This window comes from Amblyomma mixtum, chromosome 7, assembly GCF_055824585.1.
Source record: "Amblyomma mixtum isolate Tamu chromosome 7, ASM5582458v1, whole genome shotgun sequence".
In the NCBI taxonomy this organism is placed as follows: Eukaryota; Metazoa; Arthropoda; class Arachnida; order Ixodida; family Ixodidae; genus Amblyomma; species Amblyomma mixtum.
In genome coordinates this window covers 139,710,404-139,734,832 of record NC_143018.1, presented here as the reverse complement: position 1 = coordinate 139,734,832, position 24,429 = coordinate 139,710,404, and the positions used below count along the sequence as shown (strand labels likewise).

General features: G+C 46.6%; 1 protein-coding gene across 1 annotated transcript in view; it reads right to left on the bottom strand.

Moving 5' to 3' along the window:
* The window catches only part of LOC149337705 (luciferin 4-monooxygenase-like), a 118,195-nt gene that overhangs the window by 74,598 nt on the left and 19,168 nt on the right, over nt 1-24,429 (bottom strand). The window contains exon 2 of the mRNA XM_089554498.1: nt 22,697-22,840. Coding sequence (XP_089410624.1) covers nt 22,697-22,840 — 144 coding nt within the window. The remainder of the gene's footprint in view (nt 1-22,696; nt 22,841-24,429) is intronic.

Here is a 24,429-nt window from a genome sequence, read left to right as displayed (position 1 = left end):
CAATTTTATTTTTGTTTATTATGTTGTTAGGAGAAGTGACACCGAGGACACACAGATTAAAGGTGTAAAATGCACTTCTAAATCGTCTGCCGTCATGCAAAAAGACAGTGGTAGGTACTAGCATTTATGCATTTCCAAAAGCGTCTGTACACAGAAAAGAAAAATTGCAGACAATTAGCCCCGCCATAAGGGTATGAAGCGATAACATTAATGAAATAATACTTATATATACGGAACTAGTAATTCTCTACATGACAATCAACAGATCGCTGGTGGTCCTCATGCCCCACCTGGGGCAGTGGTGCAGCTCCTAAGCGAAAAGCCACAGCGCTGCAATGGTAGGTGCTGCTACCGGCCATGCTGGTGCAACCAAGGCTGCTCTTTCCGAGCGACTTCTTGCGACCAGTCATTGTATAGCTGCCACCTGCCATGGTGGCCAGTTTTCTCACAATACGGTGGGCAGGTTGTGATGGCGCCATAAGACCACGTAAGCTAGGCAGCCCACCTGTCACCTAAGGGACCTACCCAACCTGCTTCTCTGCGAACATTTTCGCGAATTTTTCACTCATGGCCAACGAAGGGACCGCGACGCGGGGTCTTCTCTAATACAAACAACTTAAAGCTACCGCGTTATAACATGTAACCCCATAAACCGTAAATCAAAACCTTGTGAACCGCAGAGGACAAATAAGATTGGTTTAGTTTGGTTTATTGGGGTTTAACGTCCCATAGCGACTTAGGCTATGAGGGACGCCGTAGTGAAGGGCTCCGCAAATTTCAACCATCTGAGGTTCTTTAACGTGCACTGACATCGCACAGTGCACAGGCTTCTAGAAATTTCGCCTCCATCGAAATTCGGCCGCCGTGGGAAGGATCGAACCCGAGACTTTTGGGTGAACAGCCGAGCGCCTTTACCACTGTGCCACGGCGGCGGGTCCCAGAGGAAAAATAAGGCCTACACAAGGCGTAATATACAAGAAACAATGGGTAACTATAGCCCACATTTTAAAAGAAATACAAAAAATATATCTTGCTGAGAAATAAGCCAGCAGTCACCGTAAACCAAGAAATCATAGGGCCTGTTTCTACATTTTCTTATACCTTGTGGAGTTGAGGAATGGGAAATTAGTAGTGTAATCATTTTATGGCTGAGAAAGATTGATTAGAAGGTTGAAGAAAAAACAAGCACACGCCCCCGGTTGGATCCAGACGCGCGAAATTCGGATATCGCACCCGATATTCTACCAAATCAGCTACACTGTTGGCTGTCGAATGTTATCCTTTAGGGGCATCTATGTTGCGAATAAGATCACCTTGCGAGTGTCCATCAGTCTCTGAGGGGAAATTTTTGGTTCGTACACTACCGGCGGCATCTCATTATTTTTATTATATTTTAATACCATTTACCATCCATCCATAAAGTAATAAAACTGTTAAGCTCCTATTCATCAAGAGGGCATGTAAAGGGGACAAATGAAAACCTTTCCTATGCTGCGCTTGGTTTCCCTGATTGTTCAATTCCATGATTTTTATGTAATAATAAGCGCCTTAATTCCTCAGCCACTGAATGCTCAGTAGCTTAACGAGGCCCTCGGTTCTGGCAGTCGTGATGCCGTAGATAGCATACGAAGGGTTCTCGTACGGCTTCCACCCTGAGCTTTCGATGACGTTCCACGTGCCACTCGTGGCAATACAGGCTCGCCCCGATGGTAGTACGCCTGCCGCTATGGATAAGGAAGGGATTGACGCAAACTCTCAAGGTTAGGATGCATGCAATATAAATAGCCCCAAAAGTAGAAAATTGCACATTCGCTGCCTGTTGAAAATAAAGATGAAGCGCGGCCTTGGCCTAAGCTATCATGCTCACGCAGGGGCTCGCAGCAGTTGCTTTCATAAGTGGCATAGGCAAGACGTTTCGATTGCGTTCTTCTTTGGTTGGTCCATATTTGTTGGTGTGAAAACCTGCGCAGTCGGTGTTTCGCGCCCTGATACTCTGATAGACCAGCTCCGACGTAGCCGAGGGTCCAAGCGTGCCCTCATTACGACGGCCGTGGCCTCTCTAGAAGGGTTCCTGGCGGATCCAGCAAAGCCGACGCTCGACCTCAAGGGAACCTTGATGTCGTGTTGGCAAAGCATCGCGAGCTCACCGCCTTGGACCAACGTATCGCCGAGAGCGTTGAGAACGGCGAGCTCGACACTGACATAGCATGCACTTCAGAATATGACCGCATTGTCAGTTTTGTGCAGCAGACAAGCGTTCGTCATGCCTCCCAGCCTGTCGCCCCGCTAGTTGCCGAGCGGCGCCCTGAACCCCGTCACCGCCGAACCTCAGCCCTCCAGGAACCGCTTTTGTTGTGCCTGTCCCCCAATTTGTTACTCTACCAAAGCTTCAGATCCCAGCGCTCTCTGCAGACAACCGAGACTGGAAAGGATTTTGGGACCATTACAATGTAGCGATTCATAGCGATGTCACCCTGCCGAAGACAGAGGAATGCAAATACTGAGGCGAAAGGTTCACTACGGGTCCTCGCACTTTCTTCGAGACGCTTGCGGTTTTCACCTTCAAGCCCTTTATAGGTGAACTCACAGTAGAGCCATGGTGTGCCATTATCGTGCTACCCCAAGATGGCCCATCAGGTCATAGGTCAGGTCAAGGTCACAGCTCAAGGTCAAACAAAAATTGTTGGTGGTTTAGCTCCAGTTAAACCGAGCCTGTATGCGGAAGCTTCTTGGCTCATGGTTGCACGCAGTAAATTTAACTGCTGCTTAACGTGATTAGAGAGCGAAAGCTGTGCTGTGTCGTGAAACTAGACGCGGCTTGGCGTATGTAACGCCAAGTGCGTTGCGCACAGTGGACAGCCAGCGCGCCCAGCCTGGCATGTGAGAGTTAAATTAACAGCACTATTGGCGTAGCCAAAAAAAATGAAGCTTTCGCTTACACACCAGGTTTAACTAAAGATAAATCATCAGCAATTATTTAGGTTGATATCTGACCGGCAAGGCCAAGTCTGCCATAGAAGACATCTTGCTCGCTGATGACAACCACGACTCTGCAGAGCAAATCCTGACCGACTGCTTCGGACGTCGCGACATGCTCGGGGATGAACACATGGACAATCTCCTGGTTTTGACTCCATTGAGCAGCTCATAGGATGCGAGTTTCGTTGCGGCTCTTTACGATGACATTACTTTCTGTAACAACGCTTTCGATGGGCTTTGAGTCTTTTCGAACCACTACTCAGTATTCCTTCACTGTGTATTGATGAAGGCCTTTCCTCGCGAGCTTGGCATACCCCACCGTAAGAAGCACAGAGAGTCGACGCCAAGGTTCAATACGGCGCCAGATCCAGCAGCCCGAAGCAGGCAAGTCAAAGAGATGCTCGTTTTCTTGAAATTCAAGCGGAAGTTTGCGAAGAGGGACGGCTTGCCATTATTGCAGTGCTCTCACGCCGTCCATTGGACAGACGCAGCTTTCTCCTTGATGACTGTACTCCTCCGTCGGAGATTGCAATACATGCTTGAGTCACACTGTACTCGTCTCCACTGCCCGCTATGCGCTGACGCTAGCTATTCGCTTCCGGACTGCAGAATCAACCTTTACCAAGCTCAGAAACGGAAAAGAATGCAAGCTCATTGATGCTGTATTCAGAGTGGAAAGCCAACCTATACTGCCAAAGTATGCCCATCTGCAAATAACTTGCGCAGCTGCTTTTCGCCAAACCATCTAACAATGCTCTGCGACCTTGTTTTGCCGACGCCGGCAACCCTACTGCTTACGGGCTCGACCTGGTGAGGCTTCTCATTCACGCCACTCTTGAGCGAATCCTGCACTCGGGCGTTGAAGCAACTCTGACGCAGATTCCGGAGCCCTTCTGGGTTCTCAGGGGGCGGCAGTCAGTGAGGCGCACTCGGGGTGCCTGCTTTCTGTGTCGCCGGTGCGACAGACTCCAGATTCAACGTCTGTCGCTCCTCTCCTTCGTGACCGTGGTGCCGAAGCTCATACATTTGAAATACTTCGTGTCGACTTTTGTGGCGCTCTGTTTCATCGTTCATCGAAACTAGGATCTTCTTTTAAAGCTTATACCACAGTGTTGCCATGTGGCGTCACACTAGCTATCCATCTGTCATTGATGTTAAACATGACTGCCTTCATGTTTCTCATGACCTTTAGATGCTTCATTGCACGACCTACTTCGACAACGCCCTCACCTTTCATCACTGTGCCCATGCATTCCTGACCCTTTTCCGTCGGTCTTTTGCGAGACTACTGCAGTGAGCGTCACATCGCGTGGAAGTTTGACGTTGACTGAGCACCCTGGTTTGGTGGATGGTGGGAGCGGATGATCCCGCTCACCAAGTTCTTGAACGTTGTCCTTTAAGTTTTAGAGGAGCTGCAGACGGTGTTGTGCTAGGTAGAAGCCAACATCAACAGCCGACCATTGACGGACTTGTCCGTCGACCCAGACGAGCCAGCCGAACTTACTCCGGCTCATTTTTTGGTTCGAAAACGTGCTGCATGCCTCTCACAGCATTGGGTGCAGCAGAGCCGTAATCCGCTAGAGAAGATCTATCTTAAAGCCGCGCCCTCCGTCGACAGGCTGTAGCCGACCGTCTGTGTTTTCTACAGCGGCGTAACTGTATGATTCTAAGGCGCTCCGCCCATCAAACTGCCTCCTGTGGTCCGACTCGGGTCCAGGGCGGAAATGTCGTCCTCGCGCACGATGGCCACATGCCCGCCATGTTGTGGAACATTGCCCGCGTCCCCTGCCTGTTCCCTGGCAGCGATGGCATAGTGTGATCCTGCATTCTGCGGGTTTCATCCGGGCAGGATATAAGGCGCCCGGTTCAGCGGCTGCTCCTGGAGGCGAGTTGATAACAAATAGTGTCGGACGCGGGCGGATGTTGTCACAAAAGGTGAAGCGCTACCTTGGTCCGAGATAGCGCGGTAGCGCAGGGGCTGGCGGCAGTTGCTTCCATAAGTGGAATAGGCCAGACATTTCGATTGCGTTCTTCTCTTTTTCCTCCATGCTGCCACAGCTCGTTGGAAAAAGCCCAGGATGAAAAATTCGGAGGTTGTCGGTTTGCTTCCCATCGGCGGCATGTGATTATTTTTGTCCTTTATAATAAAATATGATTTAGGCGCAAATATTTACAGTCATAGGTTCCCATTGATCAATACGGCATGTTTATTAATTTATTTATTTTACAGGTACTGCAAGTCTCGTTATTTGGCCTTAGGCAGGAGTGGGCATTCTGAATGTTATTTCTGAGACTGAAACATTCCCTTTGCATTTCGTGGTTTCAAGAACTCTTGGCTTTCTTCATTTTAATGTCATTCAGAGCCCTTGTTTCCCATTAAAAAAAGAGAATTATTTGATTCAGCAGAAACCGCTCCTCTGTGCAGCATATGACGAAGCAGTATGGAGGCAGCCAGGCTCGAGAAAGAAACCTACTACATTTTTTTCTCTCCGGAGAAACAGAAGCATGTGCTTTAAACTTCCAGGTGTGTTTCTGCTTGGTTTCTTGCTCAATGCTTTGAAAGCAATGCAGAGTGACAAGAATATTTTGTGAAATATTAGCGGCAGTAAAAGACCTTTCCACAAGGCAATTAAACTTCCTGACGTTTACCATAATACCTAGGAGGCTGAGAAGAAGGTATGAACAAAGGAATTTCCGGCCACCTTCCTAGTAGCTCGTCCGAGCTAGAGATTTGTACTAACTTGCCAGTTTTACGGCTTTTTAATCCGGCTCCCGGAAGATCAGGGGTTGTTGGCTTTGGGTTTTTCAACCTAGACCGCGTGGTCGAATGGAGGCCATAGCGGCAGCATTTTAATGCAAGCTATTCCGACATGTCTTCTGCGTTGCTAGTGCCGGTTTAGGATTCCAATGTGGTCGAAGCCTCATTTGCAGCGCCTCTTTCTCTCTGCAACTTTTAAATGCCTGGGTCATTCCTTCACCAGCTGCGTGTTTCGGTTCAGCGAGACTTCAATGACGACTGTGCTCCTTCATTTCTCATGACAGATTTGCAAGCGCATTTGCTTCTTTTTTATTCATCTTTATTTAGAGTTTTGGTCAGCCATCAAGAACATTTATGTAGTGTTTTAAAGTTGACTGAAAAAAAAAACACAGCCATAAATTTTACTGAACAAAAAGCCAATAGGTTACCGACCCAATGGCCCTCTTCCTTTTTATGATGTTTACCGTACATGCTCGAAGCTATGAAATGATTGGACCTTTTTTCCGCGGTCCATTCCAGAGTACGTCGCAGTAAAGTAGTGATTTGTTGCGTATCTGAAAGTTTCGTGTCAAAGTTCGAACCGAATGCTGAGGAAATATGGAATATGCGAGATAGGCGACAAGCATGCGCTCTACCATCTGTTCTTTTTACCGCGTTGGCAGTACAGTCCTCCACCATCGAAAAAGCTGCTGTGTGCGCTAGCGCGCGCGTGTGTGTATTGGCGCTCTCAGATCCAGCTTTCTTCGATATTAGTTTGAATTGTGCGGGAAGTGTGTAAAATTATAAGATACGGTTGCCACTTTTTTGATGCGAATGCTCTAACCTTCCGATGTGTAGAAAAAGCTCGCTTTCAAGGTTTACCAGCGCTACAACCAAGTAGTTAGGACTGCCGTAGAAGCCCAATGGGGTGCGTTTGCGACAATAATTGTGAAGCAACTGTGGATTATTGTGTGGGACAGGCACCAAAAAATTGGGTGTGGATTGTCTAACCTTGAAATGCTGAGGAAAATCATAGCTTAAAAGTTTGTTCTGTGCTCGCACAAAGTATTAATTACCGTTATAAAAACTGATGGCGTGCGTTTTTGATAACAAAGAGCAGAAAGGTGCAATGTTCTCGAAGAGGTGTTCTGCGGATCTATAGTTCTATGGCACAATCCTGTGAAAAATAATTTATTTAGTACATAAGTGTGCAGTAAAAACACATCAATATATACGCCAAGGTCACTGAGTGAGGAGACTGTAACGGCACCCTTGATAAATTAATACTAAACTAAGTTACAAATAAAGAAGCAGCAATAAGATAGGTAGTTATGGAATAACAATAAATCTTACATGCAGACAAAAACCTTTGCTTGCGATGAAAACGCAAAAATAGATAACCAGGCCAGACAACAAAATCGTAGAACTAGAATAACCATCGTGATCGACGATTTTGCATAAAATTCAAGAACAACAAAGGCAATGCAGTGCAAGCAATTTCCATGCCTATTAATAAAAAGCATATACCGAACTCTGTTAAGCCTTCGATACTGTAAAAAAATTGACCTTTTAGTTAAACATAGACAAGGTGGTCGTGATTTTAACTCAGGGTTAGCCTACTCAATAAGTACATGCCGGTGAAATGGCAAGTCCGTTTTCCATAGATAGTAAAAATATCTCATAGCAAAAATTTTTCTCAGCTCAACCCTTGTCTGATTACTACTCTGCAGAACACAATAGTCAATTGACTCACACGAAAGTTTGCTGTCCAATAAACAAAAATATGATAGCTAGACTGTGCACAAATAAAATAATAATAAGTGAGATACAATAATCACGTAGCAAATATATATCACTCAAAAAATATCACTTGCTAGTAATGATGAGCAGAGCCTGATTTTGAATGTGTTTGATCGACTAAAATAACATTACTGCCTTCCCATGCTATAATGTCATAGTTAATGTGAGCATAAATAAATGCGCATAAAAGGGACAACGCATGTGATATGAATAAAGCATGAGCTTATATGATAGCACGAATTTCAATTGCGCTTTTCCTCTTCACGTGGTTGATGTGATGATGAAACTTTAAGTGAGAATAAAGTTCAATACCAAAGAATGTGATGCTGTGAAAAGTGTGAATGGAAGTTCGACGAAGCAATGAGAAGGCAACTGATTTATGAGCATACGACTTGATGGAAATATCATATATTTGGGTTTTACAGGGTTGGTAATTAGGGGGCTATGATGAATACTCGTTATGACGCTAACTTGGGCGGAATTTTTCGAATAGAGTTTATAAACACTTATAAGATTAAGAAACGATTCTGTGGTCCGCAAAATATATACAGTGAGTGTCAGACAGGGAATATGACAAATCAGTAAGACAAACTCAAAAAAGCAAAGAACCGAGAATCGATACTTGAGACACATAAGTTGTTTTAAATTCATAAAATGAACCAGCCACGAACACCGCGTTGTGCATGTAAAGTGAATAACTTTTAAGAGAAGGTAGTGCAGTACCACATCTGCTATATGCTTCAAGTTCGGGAAAGAATATTTTGTGATTGTGTCGAAAGCTTTAAAAAAGTAAAAAAAAGATGACAAAATATAGTTTGTGCACTGACTGTTTTATACAGTGAGTTAAGCGAAGCAAAGCTATATTAGTGGGAATCGCTGAGCGAAACCCGAATTCCCAATTTTGGAGTAGGCCAACTTCCTTTGTAACTCTTTAATCGTGAGACAAATAGTCTTTTTAAGTAGACAAGGCAATGGAAACAGGTGCTCGTTCGGAAATACACAACCGAAGCCAACAGCCACCGAACGCAGGAGCATAGCGGATGATTTTATACGTAGTTTCTCCATGAGTGGGAGATAAATAAAAACGCGAAAAAACCCACATGCCACCATTCGGGCCCGTACCCACAATCTCAGAATTTCGCGTCCGGTTCCCTGCCAACTGAGCGAAGGTAACGGCTGTCTGCTCTTCTGCTTTCAGCGGTATTTATGGGCAGTGCCACCAAACCTCGAGAGTGCTCACCACGCCGCCCTTGTCCTTAGCGTCGGACGTAGTACGTACTACAACTGCCACATACACACGTGGGTGGTTGGTGAGGGCAGAAAATGTATCAGAACCCTCTTATGGCCCGTACGGTATCAAGGCGGCCAGATTCGAGGCCCACTGTGATTCGACGCGGTGATACAGGACGTACTACGTTCGCCGCTATGGACGAGGGCAGGGCAGGTGAACACTCTCAAGGTTCGCTTACACCACACATAAATACCTCCTAAAGCAGAAGTTTGGAAAGTCGTCGCCGTAGCTCAGTTAGTAGGGCACCGGACGCGAAATTCAGAGGACTTGGTTTTGGACACCACCGGCGGCTTGTGATTATTTTTTCTTCTGCATTTATTTATCTTGCATTGATCAAAATGTGTAGCTGGCGGGCGTGACGGCCGCGTTTTGCGTGATTCAGCAGTTTATGACGCAGCAGACTTGCGGAAATATCAAATCTAAGCCCAGGCTCACTAAGCTTGTGTTTAATATTAAGCTTGCCGCAAATTTGTTTCGTAGCAACGCGCAGGAGCACAGAAAAAGTGGCCGTCGCCCAGCTAGCTAAAGCTATTGGCGGCTGTATGCTTCACTTTGAAGGTACGGTGACAAGATTCTTGGCCGGTGCTGGTTACCGTATAAGTGCTTTCGCACTAAAAATGCACTTGTTCATAATTTTTCAATGTGCATGCTTCGATTAACCTTCCGCTCTCTGGAGGCAGCCATTTCCAGAGGCCAGAAGACCTCCTATCACTCCCTCTCTCCGCCTACTTGCACCCTCAGCAATCGTCATCATCATCAACCTGACTACGCTCGCTGCATTGCGAAGGCATCTCCCATGTCTCTCCAATTAACTCTGTCCTTTGTCCGCGGCGGCCTCCGCACAACTGAAAATTTCTTACTTTCATCCGCCCACCTCAGTTTCTGCTTCCTCCTGCTTTGCTTGCCTCCTCTTGGAATCCATTCCGTTGTCCCTAAGGACCAACGCCTGTCTGTCCTTCGCATTACATGCCGTGCCCAAGCCCATTTCTTCCTCTTCGTTTCGATCAGGATGTTATTAACACGCGCTTGTTCCCTCACCACTCTGCCTCCTTCCGGGAGGAGTGCAGTGGTGGCGTAGAGGTAGAGCATTCGCGTCGCGTGCAAGACATCCGAGGTTCGACTGTCGGTGCTGCACAATTCTCCACCCCATTTGAAGAAAAAACTCCGTGCGTAGATTTAATTGCATAATTAGGTTTGCGGTGCGTCTGATCTCAGTGACCAGAATCGACAACGTACTCCGTCATCAGAGAAGGTTTTGACCACCCTTGCGTAGTACTTGACCTCAACCTTCTACGAGCAAACAAATTAAACAGGAATCATAACCACAGCAGAAGTCCACACAGTAGCAGCGACCTCGGGGAGGTTGCCCGCTATCTGGTGGGGAGATGGACCATGCCGACAAAGGCTAAGCGCTGAGTAGAGACTCTTGTGCTAACGTAGTAACGTACGTGATAACGTACTACTTTACGCAGTAACGTGCTAACATACTACTCTACGTACTCTTGTGCTAACGTACGCTGCCGTGGTGTGGGACCCTCACATGAAAAATGACATTGCACAGGTAGAAAAAGTTCAAAGGCATGCTGTGCGCTTCATTTACAATAAATATAAAACCTCCGAATCTCCATCTCTCTTTATGCAAACAAACCTGATAAAACCTCTCAGCATCAGAAGAAAGATAGCAAGAAAAGAATTTTTTTACTGCTTAATTCAGGGAAAGTTTGGCATCCCGGCAAGTCCTTATGCTACTCCATCATCAGCTCGAAAAACGCGACACACACACAACTACAGCTTAACTCCTCACTTTACAAAAACAAACTCCCATAATTTTTCATTTTTTTTTCGAAAACAATCAGTGATTGGAACTCACTACCTGAAGAGGTTTTTACGTGTGCTCACTTCAGAGAGGCCATTACCAATGTCTTTTAACTACTGAAAATGCCCTTCTGAAACGCGCATTTGTGACTATTTTAGATCTGACGAAGATGTATCTTGGAGTGCTTTTATATCTGCATGCATGAATTTTAAACATATATATGTACGTAAGATGCTCTGTAACCATTTCTTGTACAATTTGTTTTTCCCTCCCTGCTTGGACTAAAAAGGTCTGTAGTATCATGTAATAAAATAGATAAATAAAATAGTACTATACATTATTGGCTAACCTGCGGCACAGGTCTAAGATTCGCCGAGGGCTGTCTTTGGTGAAAAACCAGACTCGATGGCGGCAGCTGCTTAGCGCTGACTCTTCCTACACTGTAGCTCCTGCATTGCCTTCTCAGCAATAACCTTCTCCGAGATGACAGTAGATGGTGCGCCCTCTTCGGTTGTCGCTGACGCCCCTCTCGCTGCTAGTCGGCCTTCGTGGCCGGGGCACCTCGTCGGTGGCGGCACGGTGAACTCTAGTCTGTTTTCATTCACGCTTTCTTCTTTTAGGTGTTTTCCCTCCAGATTCAATTCTCTTCATAATCTTTTAGCAGCATTGTCCTCTATCGGCGAAAAAGCTGTTGTCAGTCCGAGTGCGTACTAACGTGCGTGCGCGTGTGTGTGTTCAAGTCTGCAGTCCATAGTGGATCAGGGAACCTTCTGGACACGCTCCTGACACGTGAGATGCCCTTTCAGTAGTACATTCTGATGGTGGAAGCCCGGGAATCCACAGGTGAAATACGGGGGACAGCCTGCGCTGAATTTGGCCTTCATGGTACCAAATTCTATGGACTTCATTTGCACAAACGCCCAGGGTGGGCTTCCTATGATAGAACCCGCCATAAAGCGAAATCAAGGTTCCCTGATCCACTATGAACTGCAGACTTGAACACACACACGCGCACGCATGGTAGTACGCACTCGGACAGACAACAGCTTTTTCGCCGATAGAACACAATGCTGCTAAAAGAGTATGAAGAGAATTGAATCTGGAGGAAAATCAACCTTACACCAACCGCCGTCGCGTTGGCTGAGCGATTATTCTGTTGGCTGCTTACACGAAAGACGCGGGTTCGATCCTGACCACGGCGATGGAGGCATAACGCTAGAGGCCCGTTTGCTGTGCGATATCAGCGGCCCTTAAAGAACTCCAGGTGGTTTAAATTATCCTGAGCCTTGCACTACATTATACTCCCACATGGACGAGACCACGCGCGAAGCGGCAGAAGCATATGCTAAAGCAACAGATTAACGCGGCTGCGTGCGTTAGTAATCGTAGTGTTGTTTTATCTGACAAGCAGCTCTTGTTTCTTGGCAATATTTGAACGGCGAGTGCGTTTGTTTTCATGTTTTGCGTTCAATTCAAGCGCAATGCCTTTCCTTCATTCTTTATATTCCTCATGTTTAATGATTAAAGCCTTAGCTGTGACTCATTGCTCGTCTTGTGTTTCTTTCTTCTGCTAATCTGGCATTTGTTCGCTGTTTTCTTTCAATGCGCCCCTGATATCCTCTATAGAGTTTGGACGTTAAATCCAGTAAACCAAACACACACCACCTAATTGCCACCTCTACCTTCCACAATACTCGCCCACAACCTCAGCCACCTCCACCGTCTACCAGCGACACCCACCAAGAGGCACTCTACCAATCAGAATACCACGCAGAAGCGCAACAAAGAGCACCGACTAATTCAAATTCAAATTCGCAATGGGTAGCGATCATTGCAGAAGTGAACATCCTAAAGGGAATTGTAAAGCCAGCATTGCTAACGCAGCGGAGACGGCGCGCTGAAATCGGGACAGTCAGAAAAAGAAACAGACACAAGCGCTGAATAACAACACATTATGAATAAATAACACAACAACAAAAGTAAGGAAGTGCACTTTTGTCACCACGGTGAAGACTGCGTTAATGACCGGTTGAGAGAGCCAACCTTCACCCTAAAGACGGGTTACGGGAACATGAGGACCAAGCACGTGTCTGAATAGAAATGCACTCCACATCTTCTTCTGTGCCATATTCTGAGTCAATGCAACCATCAGCGCAAGCGACAGCGATATGAAGCCTACGTCATCGATATGGGAGGCGAGACTTGCGTGACCAGCGCGTCAATTGCGTTCATAGGGAAAGATATCCGATATCTAGCAAGCCAGGGAGGACTCAGAAGTGAGAAAAGCCGTTTTCTTGCCTCCCTTGCTGTGTTATTTAACTTCTTACGGTTTTATGTCTATCATTTACTGTTATTAATCTATAAGTTTACTCTGACCAATAAATCCTGAGCTCTAAGTCAGCGATCGTGTACAGGTTTCTTCTTGTTGCTGTCACGCTTGGCAGAGGCTATTTTCACTGAAATCTTGCACCAAGTAGCCTTGCTTGTTACCGTGAGGAAAAGTGGATTTTTTACTTCACATGCTTTTGGCCCAAATAGTAGTAGTAGTACAAGACCTTTATTCGGCCATAATTTACAGGCCGAGCATGTCGACCGCCTGGGTGACCAAAAGTCGCGGTTCTTCCTCCCCTTCAGCGCCAAGCCAGCCGAGCCAGGTGGGGATGGATAAAGAAGTTGGGGGGTAGGAACCCGAGTGCTGAGCAGCCGGGCAATAGAAGAGGCAATGTATTTCTAGTTTTTAGATTAACCCCCTCTCTTTTCCTTTATGACTCGGGTGAATGCACGAACTTTGTAGTGTTTACTTGTCTGTACTCAAAGCCACCGGCATGCAGTTTATTGCTTTGTCTCTATCAAGCAATGTGACCATATTCATCTTGAGTGATCGAATGTACGGGACTGTATAAGTAAGGTTGCGCGAGATTACGTAGACGCTATTCGCAGTTTGTCTGCAAAATGGTTTGCCTGCTTTAAATTCAGCGCAGATGAGAGCGGCGTTCATTCCGTGCCTAGATGGCTGCCGAAACCTTCATCGAAGTAGCCATCATCACATCTGCGAGGCTTTGTTAACCAATCTGTTGCTAGAGCGGAGCCGGCCGAGAAAGGTACCCCAACCCCCGTAGGGGAAATTAAGTATAGCTATTTTTCGATGCGAGGCTGCTTTGCGGAGAAGCGGTGAATATCTTAAAACAACCACGACACTATACAATGAGGCGAAGGATACGATGACAGGCCCAAGCAAAGCCACAGCGTCACTGCTGAGGACTGCGAACACGACGCACTCCATTCACCACTCAGAACCGGAGATGAAGTTGCGACCGCGCACTGAGACCGACTGTAAGGCGGGAGCACGAACGAGCGACTTGGAAGTGGCTATCGATGGCTGCAAGGTCACTGCCCTGATGTACACGGGAGCCGACTACTCAGACAAGAGTGGACCGTTGGCCGCTAATCTGAAGAATGTGAAGACCATTTGGAACGACCCGCAGGTACACACGGCTGGAGGTCACCTGATCACCCCAACGAGTGGTCATCGATCTGAAGCACAAGTCCGTCATACTCTAGACGGATGAGCCTTCCATTCGAACTCGACACAGAAGAATCGCGCTGCGCAGAGTGTGTTCGATGGTGCAGTGATTATTCCCGCATGTTTAAGCATACTGTTCATCGTAGCCGTTGGTAAGGCTTAAAACCTTGATGGCGTCCTCGAATGGAAGATGTAGATATTGGTGAATCAAGGCACCGCAGTTGCAAAAGGCATCACCGAATTCCGGCATGGACAAGGCAATGTATTGGTAACAAATTTAAGCCTAGAGTAGTGGCGCCTGACGAAGGGCTTAATCATCGCTTTCTTGGCAGAAATTGCCGATGTGAGCATTACATTCCGCCTAACAGACCATGCCAATGGCGCAAACCCCGGAGCATACGTGGTACTAACTGGGCTCTGCCCCAGCACAGATGGTAACTTGGACAGAACCTGCTTCGAAGCTATGGCAACTGTTTTTTTTCCTCGTAAAAGCCCCCACAGTTTTGTATTGCCCAAATCAAATTACCACATTTGAAAGCCCCCGCCTTGTCTGTCCAAACCTCCATCGTGTGTTGTCACGTGAACACCACTCCATCCGGGACCACGTCGAGCAATTGCTGAGCGGCGATGTATTCCAGCCATCGATGAGCTCCTAGGCAGCACCGGTCGTCCATAAATGAAAGACAGAAGACTTCGGGTTTGCGTCAGTTACCGTCATTTGAACAGCGTAACCAAGAAAACATCTGTCCCTTGCCCTGACAGCGGACTTAAGACCACATTTGCAACGCCAAGCGCTTCTCGTGAATATCCAAAGTGTGGATATTGCCAAATCGGCGCCGTTGAAAAGGGTCGAGAGAAAACCACCCTTATCACCTCAAGTGACTGTTAGAGTTCAAGGTAATGCATTTGGACTTTGTTCGGCACCAGCAAAGTTCCAGCATGTGATGTACACAGTATTGCAGGCCTCAGGTAGCAAACTTGTCTCGAGTTCTTGGATTATATTTTCATCTTCACTTCAGACTCCGACAATCCCATGAAAGACTTACGACAGTGCTCAAGGCAATCGAATAATCGGGCTAACCTTGAATCCAAAAAAATGCCACTTCGCTTATGAGGAGCCGGTATTTTTAAGGCGAAAGCCTTTAATGTCTCATCGTTGTAAGCAGTAGTTGTCGACAGAAATGTCACGCTTTTCAATTGGTCGAAACGGTCGTAACGTCACAGTGCGCGAATTTCAAACGGGTCCAATTGTACTTTGGCTAGTAACCATGCAACCAATTGAAGGGATCGTATAGTGATGCTCCAAGTGGGACTGAACTTCATTAATTGCTTAATTACCCAATTAGCGTAATTAACTTTTCTAATCAGGCCATATAAATAAATAAAACCGAGTAGGAAAATGGTCGAGCTCGGGAATCGAACCCCAGTCTTCGGCGTGCGAGACGAGCGTGCTATCCACTCCGCAATGCCAGCTTGATGGTTTGGAATGAACAAAGGTTCGTCTAGTGAATATGGTGTCATCGTTCACTCCCATCTTCCTCCCTTCCCGTTATGGCGAGGTTCAGGTGTCCACCGAGATATGCGAGGCAGATACATTTCCTTTCCTCAAAAACCAATTTACCGACGAGCGAGGCGTAGAACCGAATGGGCGATGGCGTTCTATGGACTCCCTGGCAGCGTTGCAAGACACTGTCGCGTTCCACTCTTAGAGGCGAAGCTTAACATCTTAACCACACATCAGTGACCACACTTTAGGTCAAAAATGTGCACCCCTGAATTTTGACGGCTGTCCATCCAGATATGCGAGACAGTTACTGCGTAATTTCCTTTCCTCAAATACATTTTTCATTTTCTTCATTACGGGCCCTCTTTGTCTGCTTTCACTCCTACTTCCTCCCTTCCTCTACGGTGCGGTTCGGGTGTCCACTGAGATGACAGAGAATTACTGCGCCATTTCCTTTCCTCAAAAAGCGTTGCGCTCAAAGGGCAAGGCATCGCGCCGAACGGGTGGTGACGTTCCGTGGACTCCCTGGCAGCGCTACAACACGCTGTCGCGTTGCACTCCTAAAGGCGAAACTTAAGTGTCATTAATTAGCACTTAATTAGGCTTCAGGCATTTATCAGTGATTAGGCATTAATTAGTGACTTGTCATCACTTAGCAATTAGTACTCAATTATATGTGACGCCACCAGTGCCACAGAAGCAGTGAAAGTGGTGCGGAAAACGCTTTCGCCTCTACGCACTTTAGACAGTCAAAGTGCCCCCTGAATTTTTTCTTGGCCACATTCCAGGCGAAAATGGAGTACCCGCAGGCCAGATGAAAACAGCTGCTATTGAGCAGTTTGTGCAGCCGGCCGACAAGATACCTGGCCGCAAGTTCCTGCGGCTATGCCATTATTACCGACGCTCTGTGTGGAACTGACCGCACGTCGCCGAAGGCTGGACGCAGCTGGCGGAGTAGGATGTGTCATTAAAACGGGGGAGCGCCACAGGCGGGAACTGTCGCAGAACTTCAGCGTCATTCACAGCGCCTTCCGTTTCCCGGCAACTTTGACGAATACGCCAAGAAAGAATTTAACACCAACACAAGCAGCGTGGGGCTACACGCCGCACTCGTTCAGAAAAGCGATGGGCCGGAGATCGTCGTCGCTTACGCTAGCTATCACCAGTCGCAAACAGATGCAACTAATCAACGACCGAGAATGAGCGTCTTACCATCATCTGGGCTGCATCGAAACACCTCCCTTACTTGTACAGTAGTCATTTTAAGGTTATCAGCAATCAACATGCACTCTGCAATACTCAGGATACACAACAGCCATGTGCAATGGCCAAGGTCTTGTGTACGCGGGGTATGCTACACAAGAAAGCATCTTTTGGAAAGATGCCAGATGATATAGCAAGATTATAAATATGAATTAGTACTGGGGCTAATATGCACCTGCAAATTTGAAGGCTCTTAGCTGAATGACATATTCAGTTCAGCTTTGCTAGTTCTGAGAATTTTAAAACTGTTAATATTTCGCTTTTAATTGTAGGATTGGTAAAGAAAGATTCCAGGGTACTTACTACGTCACACGCGTAGCCTGTCGGTGCGTCGAAGGAGCTGCGTAATGGTTTGTTTATTTTAACAAAGAAATTGTTAAATTCATTGCCGACTTCGTCACCAGTTAACACTACACAATCTTTCGTTATGGTTGTGATGCTTTTTTTTAGGTGAAATTTAGTACTTCCAATTTTTTCAAATTCTTAACAATCTGAGAAATTTGATGCAGGTACAGCATTACTACAAATTTCGTCATTGGCTCCGATATTTGTGGCTCCAGTCCCTCAAGACCCTTTACTTTCCGCATCCCGTCTTCAGCAACAGCCCTAATCGCCGAGAAAATCCTCTGCCAGCAAATTCTCCACCTGCTGCAGCAGGTGACATGCCTTGCTCAAGAGACACCTCTTCTGCATTGCGTCCAGAAGGAATCCCATCGCTACGCCCCTCTTGGCCAGCTTGGAATCATCAGTTTCATGGGGCATCAAAGCATTCTTTGTCCGGAGTGACAAATCCAACAAACATGGCCATTGTCATGAGACGTTAGCTGCAGGTCAACGAACCTAATGGCTTTATCATATGCGAGCTCATAGGTAAAATTGAGGCCCCGAGAGCAAGCCTGACAATCTCATTAAATAGCGTGTGCTTGACTGTATGCGGTGCCGCCAGGTGAAAGAGTTAAAAAAATTGTCAATATGCCGAAACACGCGGATTACATGATCATTGTTCAGAGATGCGCAAATGAGGTTGTACATTTTAGCGAAGAAAATATCGGTCAGTGCCGGTGCTACGCTGAAGGCAGTACAAAATCCATTCATTTATAGCAACACGCGGTGCTCAAAGCCAGCTAGAATAGACTCCAAGTAACACACCAACAGCTCGAAAATGACTCAGTACTCATGCCAACTTGGTTTTGAAACCGAATATCCTTACTAAGCTCAATCGTTTTTCGCCTCGCTACAAGCAGTTCGCCTAGGGGATCGAGTAATAATGGTCCTCTATATCTATAGAAAAGGAAGTGCTGGCTCCAGGTAGTCCATCCTGCAACACTTCTACCAGGTCGAAGAAGCTTCGAAGTGTGGACGGGTCCGACGGCGCCAAGATACGCAGACGACCCTGAAGAAAGCTTCTCAGTGTTTTTGGCAGCCCTACTTTTTGGCCGTCGCCGTGAAAAAAATTTGAAGCAGGTCCTTGCCGCACTTTTCCGCTGCCTTAGCCACACAATCTTAGCTGCACTTCTTTAGCAGGCTCAATGCGTTCTTTTTTGCTTGGCCAGGTTTCAGCAAAACACGCCTATAGTGTTTTTCCATCGCTCATTGCAGCAATCCGCACGCTGAAAAGCGCAAAAAATCTTTGCGGTTCTTTGAGCGTGTCACAATTTTTCAGTGGGGAAGGACTAGGTACGAGGGGAAATTTTGGATGCCATTCACATCAGCTGTCAGAAGGATAATTGTGCAAGTGACATGTAGTTACATCTAACTTACAAGGAACGTGCCTACCTAGACAGCCGATGAGGTTGATCGAAGGTGTCATTAGTGCGCCTGTCATGTGAGCGTTCGAGGATGCGCGTGCTTCGGATGTTTTGAGCGCCCGTATGATGTTTCAATAAACGAAGTTTCAAGTCCAGCGCCCGTCCGTGTCTGCTTTCCTATGGATATACATGACCTTTATCACGCGATCCTCCATGACGAACTGTTTGTATCAGTGCCCGAAACGACAGAGCTCAGTGGGGATGTTCTGTTTCAAAACCAACTAGGCATGAGTACTGGCTCGTTTTTTGAGTTGTAGTACCACTTGCACTCTGTTTTAGTGAAATTTAAGGGCCAGCTGTTTTTACAAAATGAAGGAATTTTTATTGGGTCTAGGATAGCTTCGGTCGCGTGCAGTATTTTCCTGGTTACAATGGATAACTTCATTTGTATATCAGTGATCAGCCACCATATTTAATTTGATTATCATTTCCTTTCTTTTTTTATTTACACGATACAGATGATGGCAGTCTCAGGAAAAAAGCGAACTATCTTCGCTTGAATGACGCCCTAGCCCCCCTGTACGTGGCCATACAGCGAGCACAACAACTCATGCACGGCTCATTATGGATCCGTAACAAAAACCAAGCAAACACATATACGAGCACATGATATAAAATCTCCCATTTTACAATTCACATTTAACAAGTTATATACAGGTACTTGGATTTAAAAAAGAACTGAAATATTGTCACGTATTGGTGACTGCTGTCCCGTGAGCTGGAAGACAGCGGCAGTGGTTTGTAAACCTAACCCTTCATTTGGGCTGGCTCACGCCCGGAAAGAACTGATTGAATCAGCGGCGGCGTAACAGCTATCAAGAGTGCACGGCGGTCGTCGAACATATTGCCCGCCAGTCTCGGCAGCGCACAATTTAGAGCTGACAAAGATATGTCGAGATGCTTAGAAAATAACAGTTTGGAGCAACGTAAAATCACTTCAGACTGGCGGCGATCCTGCGAGATAAATCTTGTCTTGCATCACGAATAGCGTGTCGGCGGCGTTAAACACGAACAAATTAATATTAAAAGCTTCGCAGCCATATTGTATATTTTTGTTCACTACTGCACGTACGTATGTGTGTACGTAATTACGTACAGTCGCGGGTAAAAAAAAATTAGCGAAATGACGTGACAGGAGTGGTGAGAAGATGCGTTGTAATGAAGCCTTCGAACACCTCGGAGTCCCAAACCTGCACTAATACCGCACAGTACATTTGCCCTTTAGAAATGGCTGCCATGCAAATACGACCGCTACGACCAAAATTCTACCTCGCGGTCTAGTTTTAAACCACCCAAACCATCACAACTCCTGCGGCGCATGGAAAACCTAAAAAACTGGTAAATGAGTAAAGTCTAGCTAAGATCAGCTACTTGGAAGGCGGCCAAAAGTCCTGTCCAAGCGGTCTTCTCAGCCATGGAATTATGGTGAACGCCGGCAACTTTAAATCCCTTACTGCGAAGAATTATTTGCAAAACCTCCTTGTCACTCTCTTTCAAAACATTGCGCCAGACCAAACAAGAAAAACATTTGGCTTCCAATATACCCGGTTAAGCTAAATTCGACTTAGATAGGCTTTCTGCCCTTCTTTAGCTTTTTAGCTTGCCCCCAGATGTCTTTGCAGTCATTCCTGAGGTTTACTGTTACAATAACTTGATCACTGGGATTAGAGTTAGCTTTTCCTCTCTTCGGTGGTCAGTGAAGACACTTCTTGTCTACATGCTTCTCTAGTGCACCTTCCTCCGGTGGCTTCTTCTCTTATTTCTCGCTCTTCATCTCTTTGTGCACCCCGTTTTGCAAGGTTAAGCTGTCTTGCCGCTCTGCTTTGGATTGTCGCCCCGCTGATGCACAGGACCGGTCCGCCCACTTTGGCGCTCTCGTCTGCTGTGTTGCCGCTCAGCAGGCCGTGCACGTCGTTCGGCTTCGGAATCAGTCGAAGGACCGGCTTCATTCATTATTTATATTTGCGCCTATGCACGTTGCTCCGGGGATTTCCTCCTTCGACTCTTCGTTCTGGTATCTGCATGTGCACACAGGCCCGTTTCTGGCTTTTCGTACTCCACCCGCTCTGCACTTTGCTCGAGCTGCCGCGACGGTGCAACGAGCTTACCGGAGCTTCCTCAAGTTACTCCCAGGCCATGTCTTATCTACTGGTCCTTGTTCTTTTGCTTTGCGCTTTGATAAAGTAGATATATGAAAGTACCTAGAGCACCGATTCGTCGAATTCAACATGACTGAAGCTCAGCGCCGGTGTGTGTGTTCTTTTCTTGGGCCCGTCTGTTGCGCTGCGCTGTTTGTATGCAAAGAATGTACCAACTAGCCCGGCTTATTCCCCTCTTCAACATGTCCAGTCACGGGTTTTCGAAACACAGACTTAGCGAAGAACAAGAAGCTCCACTCCTCACCACACTCGTGTACATACAGCAGGCTGTTGTAGACTGCGTCGTATTTGACACCAACAAAAACAAAATTTGAACCCGGGTTTGAACCCGACCGCGGCGGTCACTTTTCGATGGAGGTGGAACGCAAAAGGCTCCCGTGTGCTGTACGATGTCAGTGTGCACGTTGAAAGATCCCCAGGTGGTCGAAATTATTCCGGAGACCTTCACTACGACACCTATTTCTCCTTTCTTCGTTCACTCCCACCTTCCTCCCATCCTTACGGCACAGTTTAGGTGTCCACCGAGATATATAAGACAGATACTGCGCGATTTCCTTTCCACAAAAACAACTTTACAAATTACAAATTTTTATAAAGTGAAGCTTCATTCCACAATCTCCACGAAACCGGCTCGGGCCTACCGATTCACACCTGAAACCAACGGCCCCAAAAACGGGCTTGTTCCTCATTTATGAGTGAAAAAAGTTGGGCGAGTTGGTACATATTCATTGTTCACAATAGTACAGGACGCATGGACATAAGGGGGAGAACAGACAAAACACAGTTTGGGCCAAACTAACGCAAGAGTTCTCGAGGGAGCCTTGTCCTCTAGCCAACTTTTCGAGAATAGGACTTCTCTTCTGTCGTCTTTTTCCTCTTTTGGCGTCTGTTTAGCTACCAGCCTGGGCCTTCCAAGTGACTCTTGCTCCTTTACTTGTATTGCAAAGAGCGCCGTCTCTCTAAAGTGCTGACACATCCGTAACCCTATTTTCTCCAGCAGAAGAGCGACGAAGCATCTTGAAGAGATCTGGGATTACGCCAATTAGGTGGCACCAACTAGCCTCCTCGGCTATCGAGTATCACATTCATAAACATAACAATAAACGTTTATGAAAAGCGCAGACGACAAGGACGAGAATGAAGAAGACAGACATAGCACTGACTTATAACTGATTTGTGATAAAAGTTTATAATACAAGTTTTCCTCCTCTTCCTCTGCCTTGGTAGACTACCTGAAAACCGCGGGACAAGTTTTGCGCATAAATATCCTTTTTCTCTTTCCCCGTTGGAAACAAAACCCGTTCCTTATTATCCATATCACTCTTGACGCGGTCCTAGCCAGTCTCGGGCCAGTTGACCTTGATGGCTCAGGTGCAGGATGCAATGAACGCTTAGTTCTCTGCCAAATTAAAGTTCTATCTGTTTCATCTGATTCTAAAACATGCTAAACTGCCGCATCAGTGCCGACTTCGGAACCGGTATTATCTCATAACACCTGGTTTACCATGTTCGTGAACACATCGGCGGCTTTTATAAAAGCATGCGCAAACTAATGGAGACCAGCACACTGCTGCGAGCCTCGTGGGAGGGAAAAGCACGTCTTGATGATCAATTCACCTTCGGAACGCATGCCATGGCGCAAAGAACTGCCACATGTTGTACCATCTGCTTTACTGCAGCGAGCTCCATTCGGGACAACACGCACTGATTCCGCCGGGCACTGTTCAGAGTATGCAGAGCGACTGCGTGCAGAGTGTGAAGCAAGCGATGCTATAAATGGGAAGAAAAAGGTTAAGTTCATCGTTTTTCAACTTACAACAGCGGTCATCGCCGGTTCCTTCCGTAACGCATCTTTAAGGAAGGTGGCGAAGTCCACATTTGGTATCTCCAGGTCTTGAACGCTGGACTTGACGACACGGTCCTCGATAACAACATCCTCTGCAAAAACTCCGACGGTTTCCTAAGAAAAAAGATACAGTTATGAGTTTTAGTCTCTGCTCTGTTCACTAATGCCACCACCGTTTTTTGAAGAAAACTGCGGCAAGTTGTCGTCACAATCAACTTCTTTGGACACTTCTTGAAAAGAAGTGTTAGTATAGAAGGAGAAAGCCTTACTGAAGCAATACCAATGCGGTACGTGTCGTCCAGGTCCGTAGTACGTTTTGTAGGAAGAGCTGTCTATAAAACAGACATCGAGTACAGTCGGCTGAAATTCGGTAACGGAGTGGCAAAGTTCCCTGAAAATAGGCCCTCCACCCAATGGGGCTTACCATTTAGCATGACTTCGGCGTTGATACCTTTTCACGGAGCCACCTGCTGGTAGCTTGTGCCGGTTACAGTCTGCATTGCCATGCCATGTCATGCCATATGGCAGAGCCTGCCGTATAGTGGCATGTTGTATTCTTGTGCTGTTGTGTAGTTATGTGTTCGAGAGAAGTCGAGGGGCGGCGGTTTTTGTCTAAAAGCATGTCACTTTGCTCGTTCAGATCCGTGGAGCTCCTGTTCGGCAAAACTACCGAATGGCGTCGAGAGAGCAGCAAGTCATGGAACAGCGCATGGTGCACTCACATCCCCCCCCCCCACTTGCGTTTAGGTTCTGGAGAGCGCATTTAGTATTGTACGTACCTTTCCTTGCAATTTTCGATTGATAGCAGACAGAAGATCAACATAGGCACCAACACAAACGAGCTCCAAAGGTAAACAAAACACGGCGGTAGAGTACTGTGCCCCCAGTACTCTACCGTTGGCCGCAGTTTTTGCCCTGGTCTCCCATGAACAAATCACAACACGTGATGCAGCGTACTCTGTTCCAATGCTTTTGTAGCCGAATACAGCCCAGTTCACCGCTCTTTACCTCTTTGAACGCTACATTTCCTCAAGCATAAATATAGATGTCGCTAGGGGCGCGACGCTTGCTAAGCGTTGGAAGGCCAGCGAAAACCTAATCTGCTTCCCCTTCTTTGCTGATGAGGGCCATATTATTTGCACTTCCTCCCCCACTTCACTTCTTCATGTCTTCCGTTTTCTCTCGGAAAGCGTATGCGTCATTCGATCGGTCCGACTAGAGCCTTGTCTCTCACCCTACCCTTGTAAACCCGTAATAATTCTAATAGGAAGTAGAATTAAAAGATGAGGTTTTGTGCTCTGTCCTGATATCCTTCTGAGATTCGGCAGTGGAAAGTATCCAGTATATCGGGCAACGGAATCGTTCTCCCGGAAGCCATGTCAAAAGGTTCTCTGCCGTAAAGAGCTCTTTCACAAGGACGTTTAAAGCTATGCTGCTCTCTAGTGAATACGGAAAAGCGCTATCTTTTCCTTCCATTCACGAGCTCTCGAAGAGATGAGAATCAGTGCGGACATGCTTCACCTTCGCGGTGGAAAAAAGACGGCGTACGGATTTATGTTTTTGCGAAAAGGCGGTACAAGCCTTTTAAAAAACTGAGCACTCATCTTTATCTGTCCGGAATTTTCATTAGTTTTCTCCGAATTTTATAGGGGAGACGGAAAATATCGAAAAGACTTCGTTTAGGAATAATTACATTTAATCCT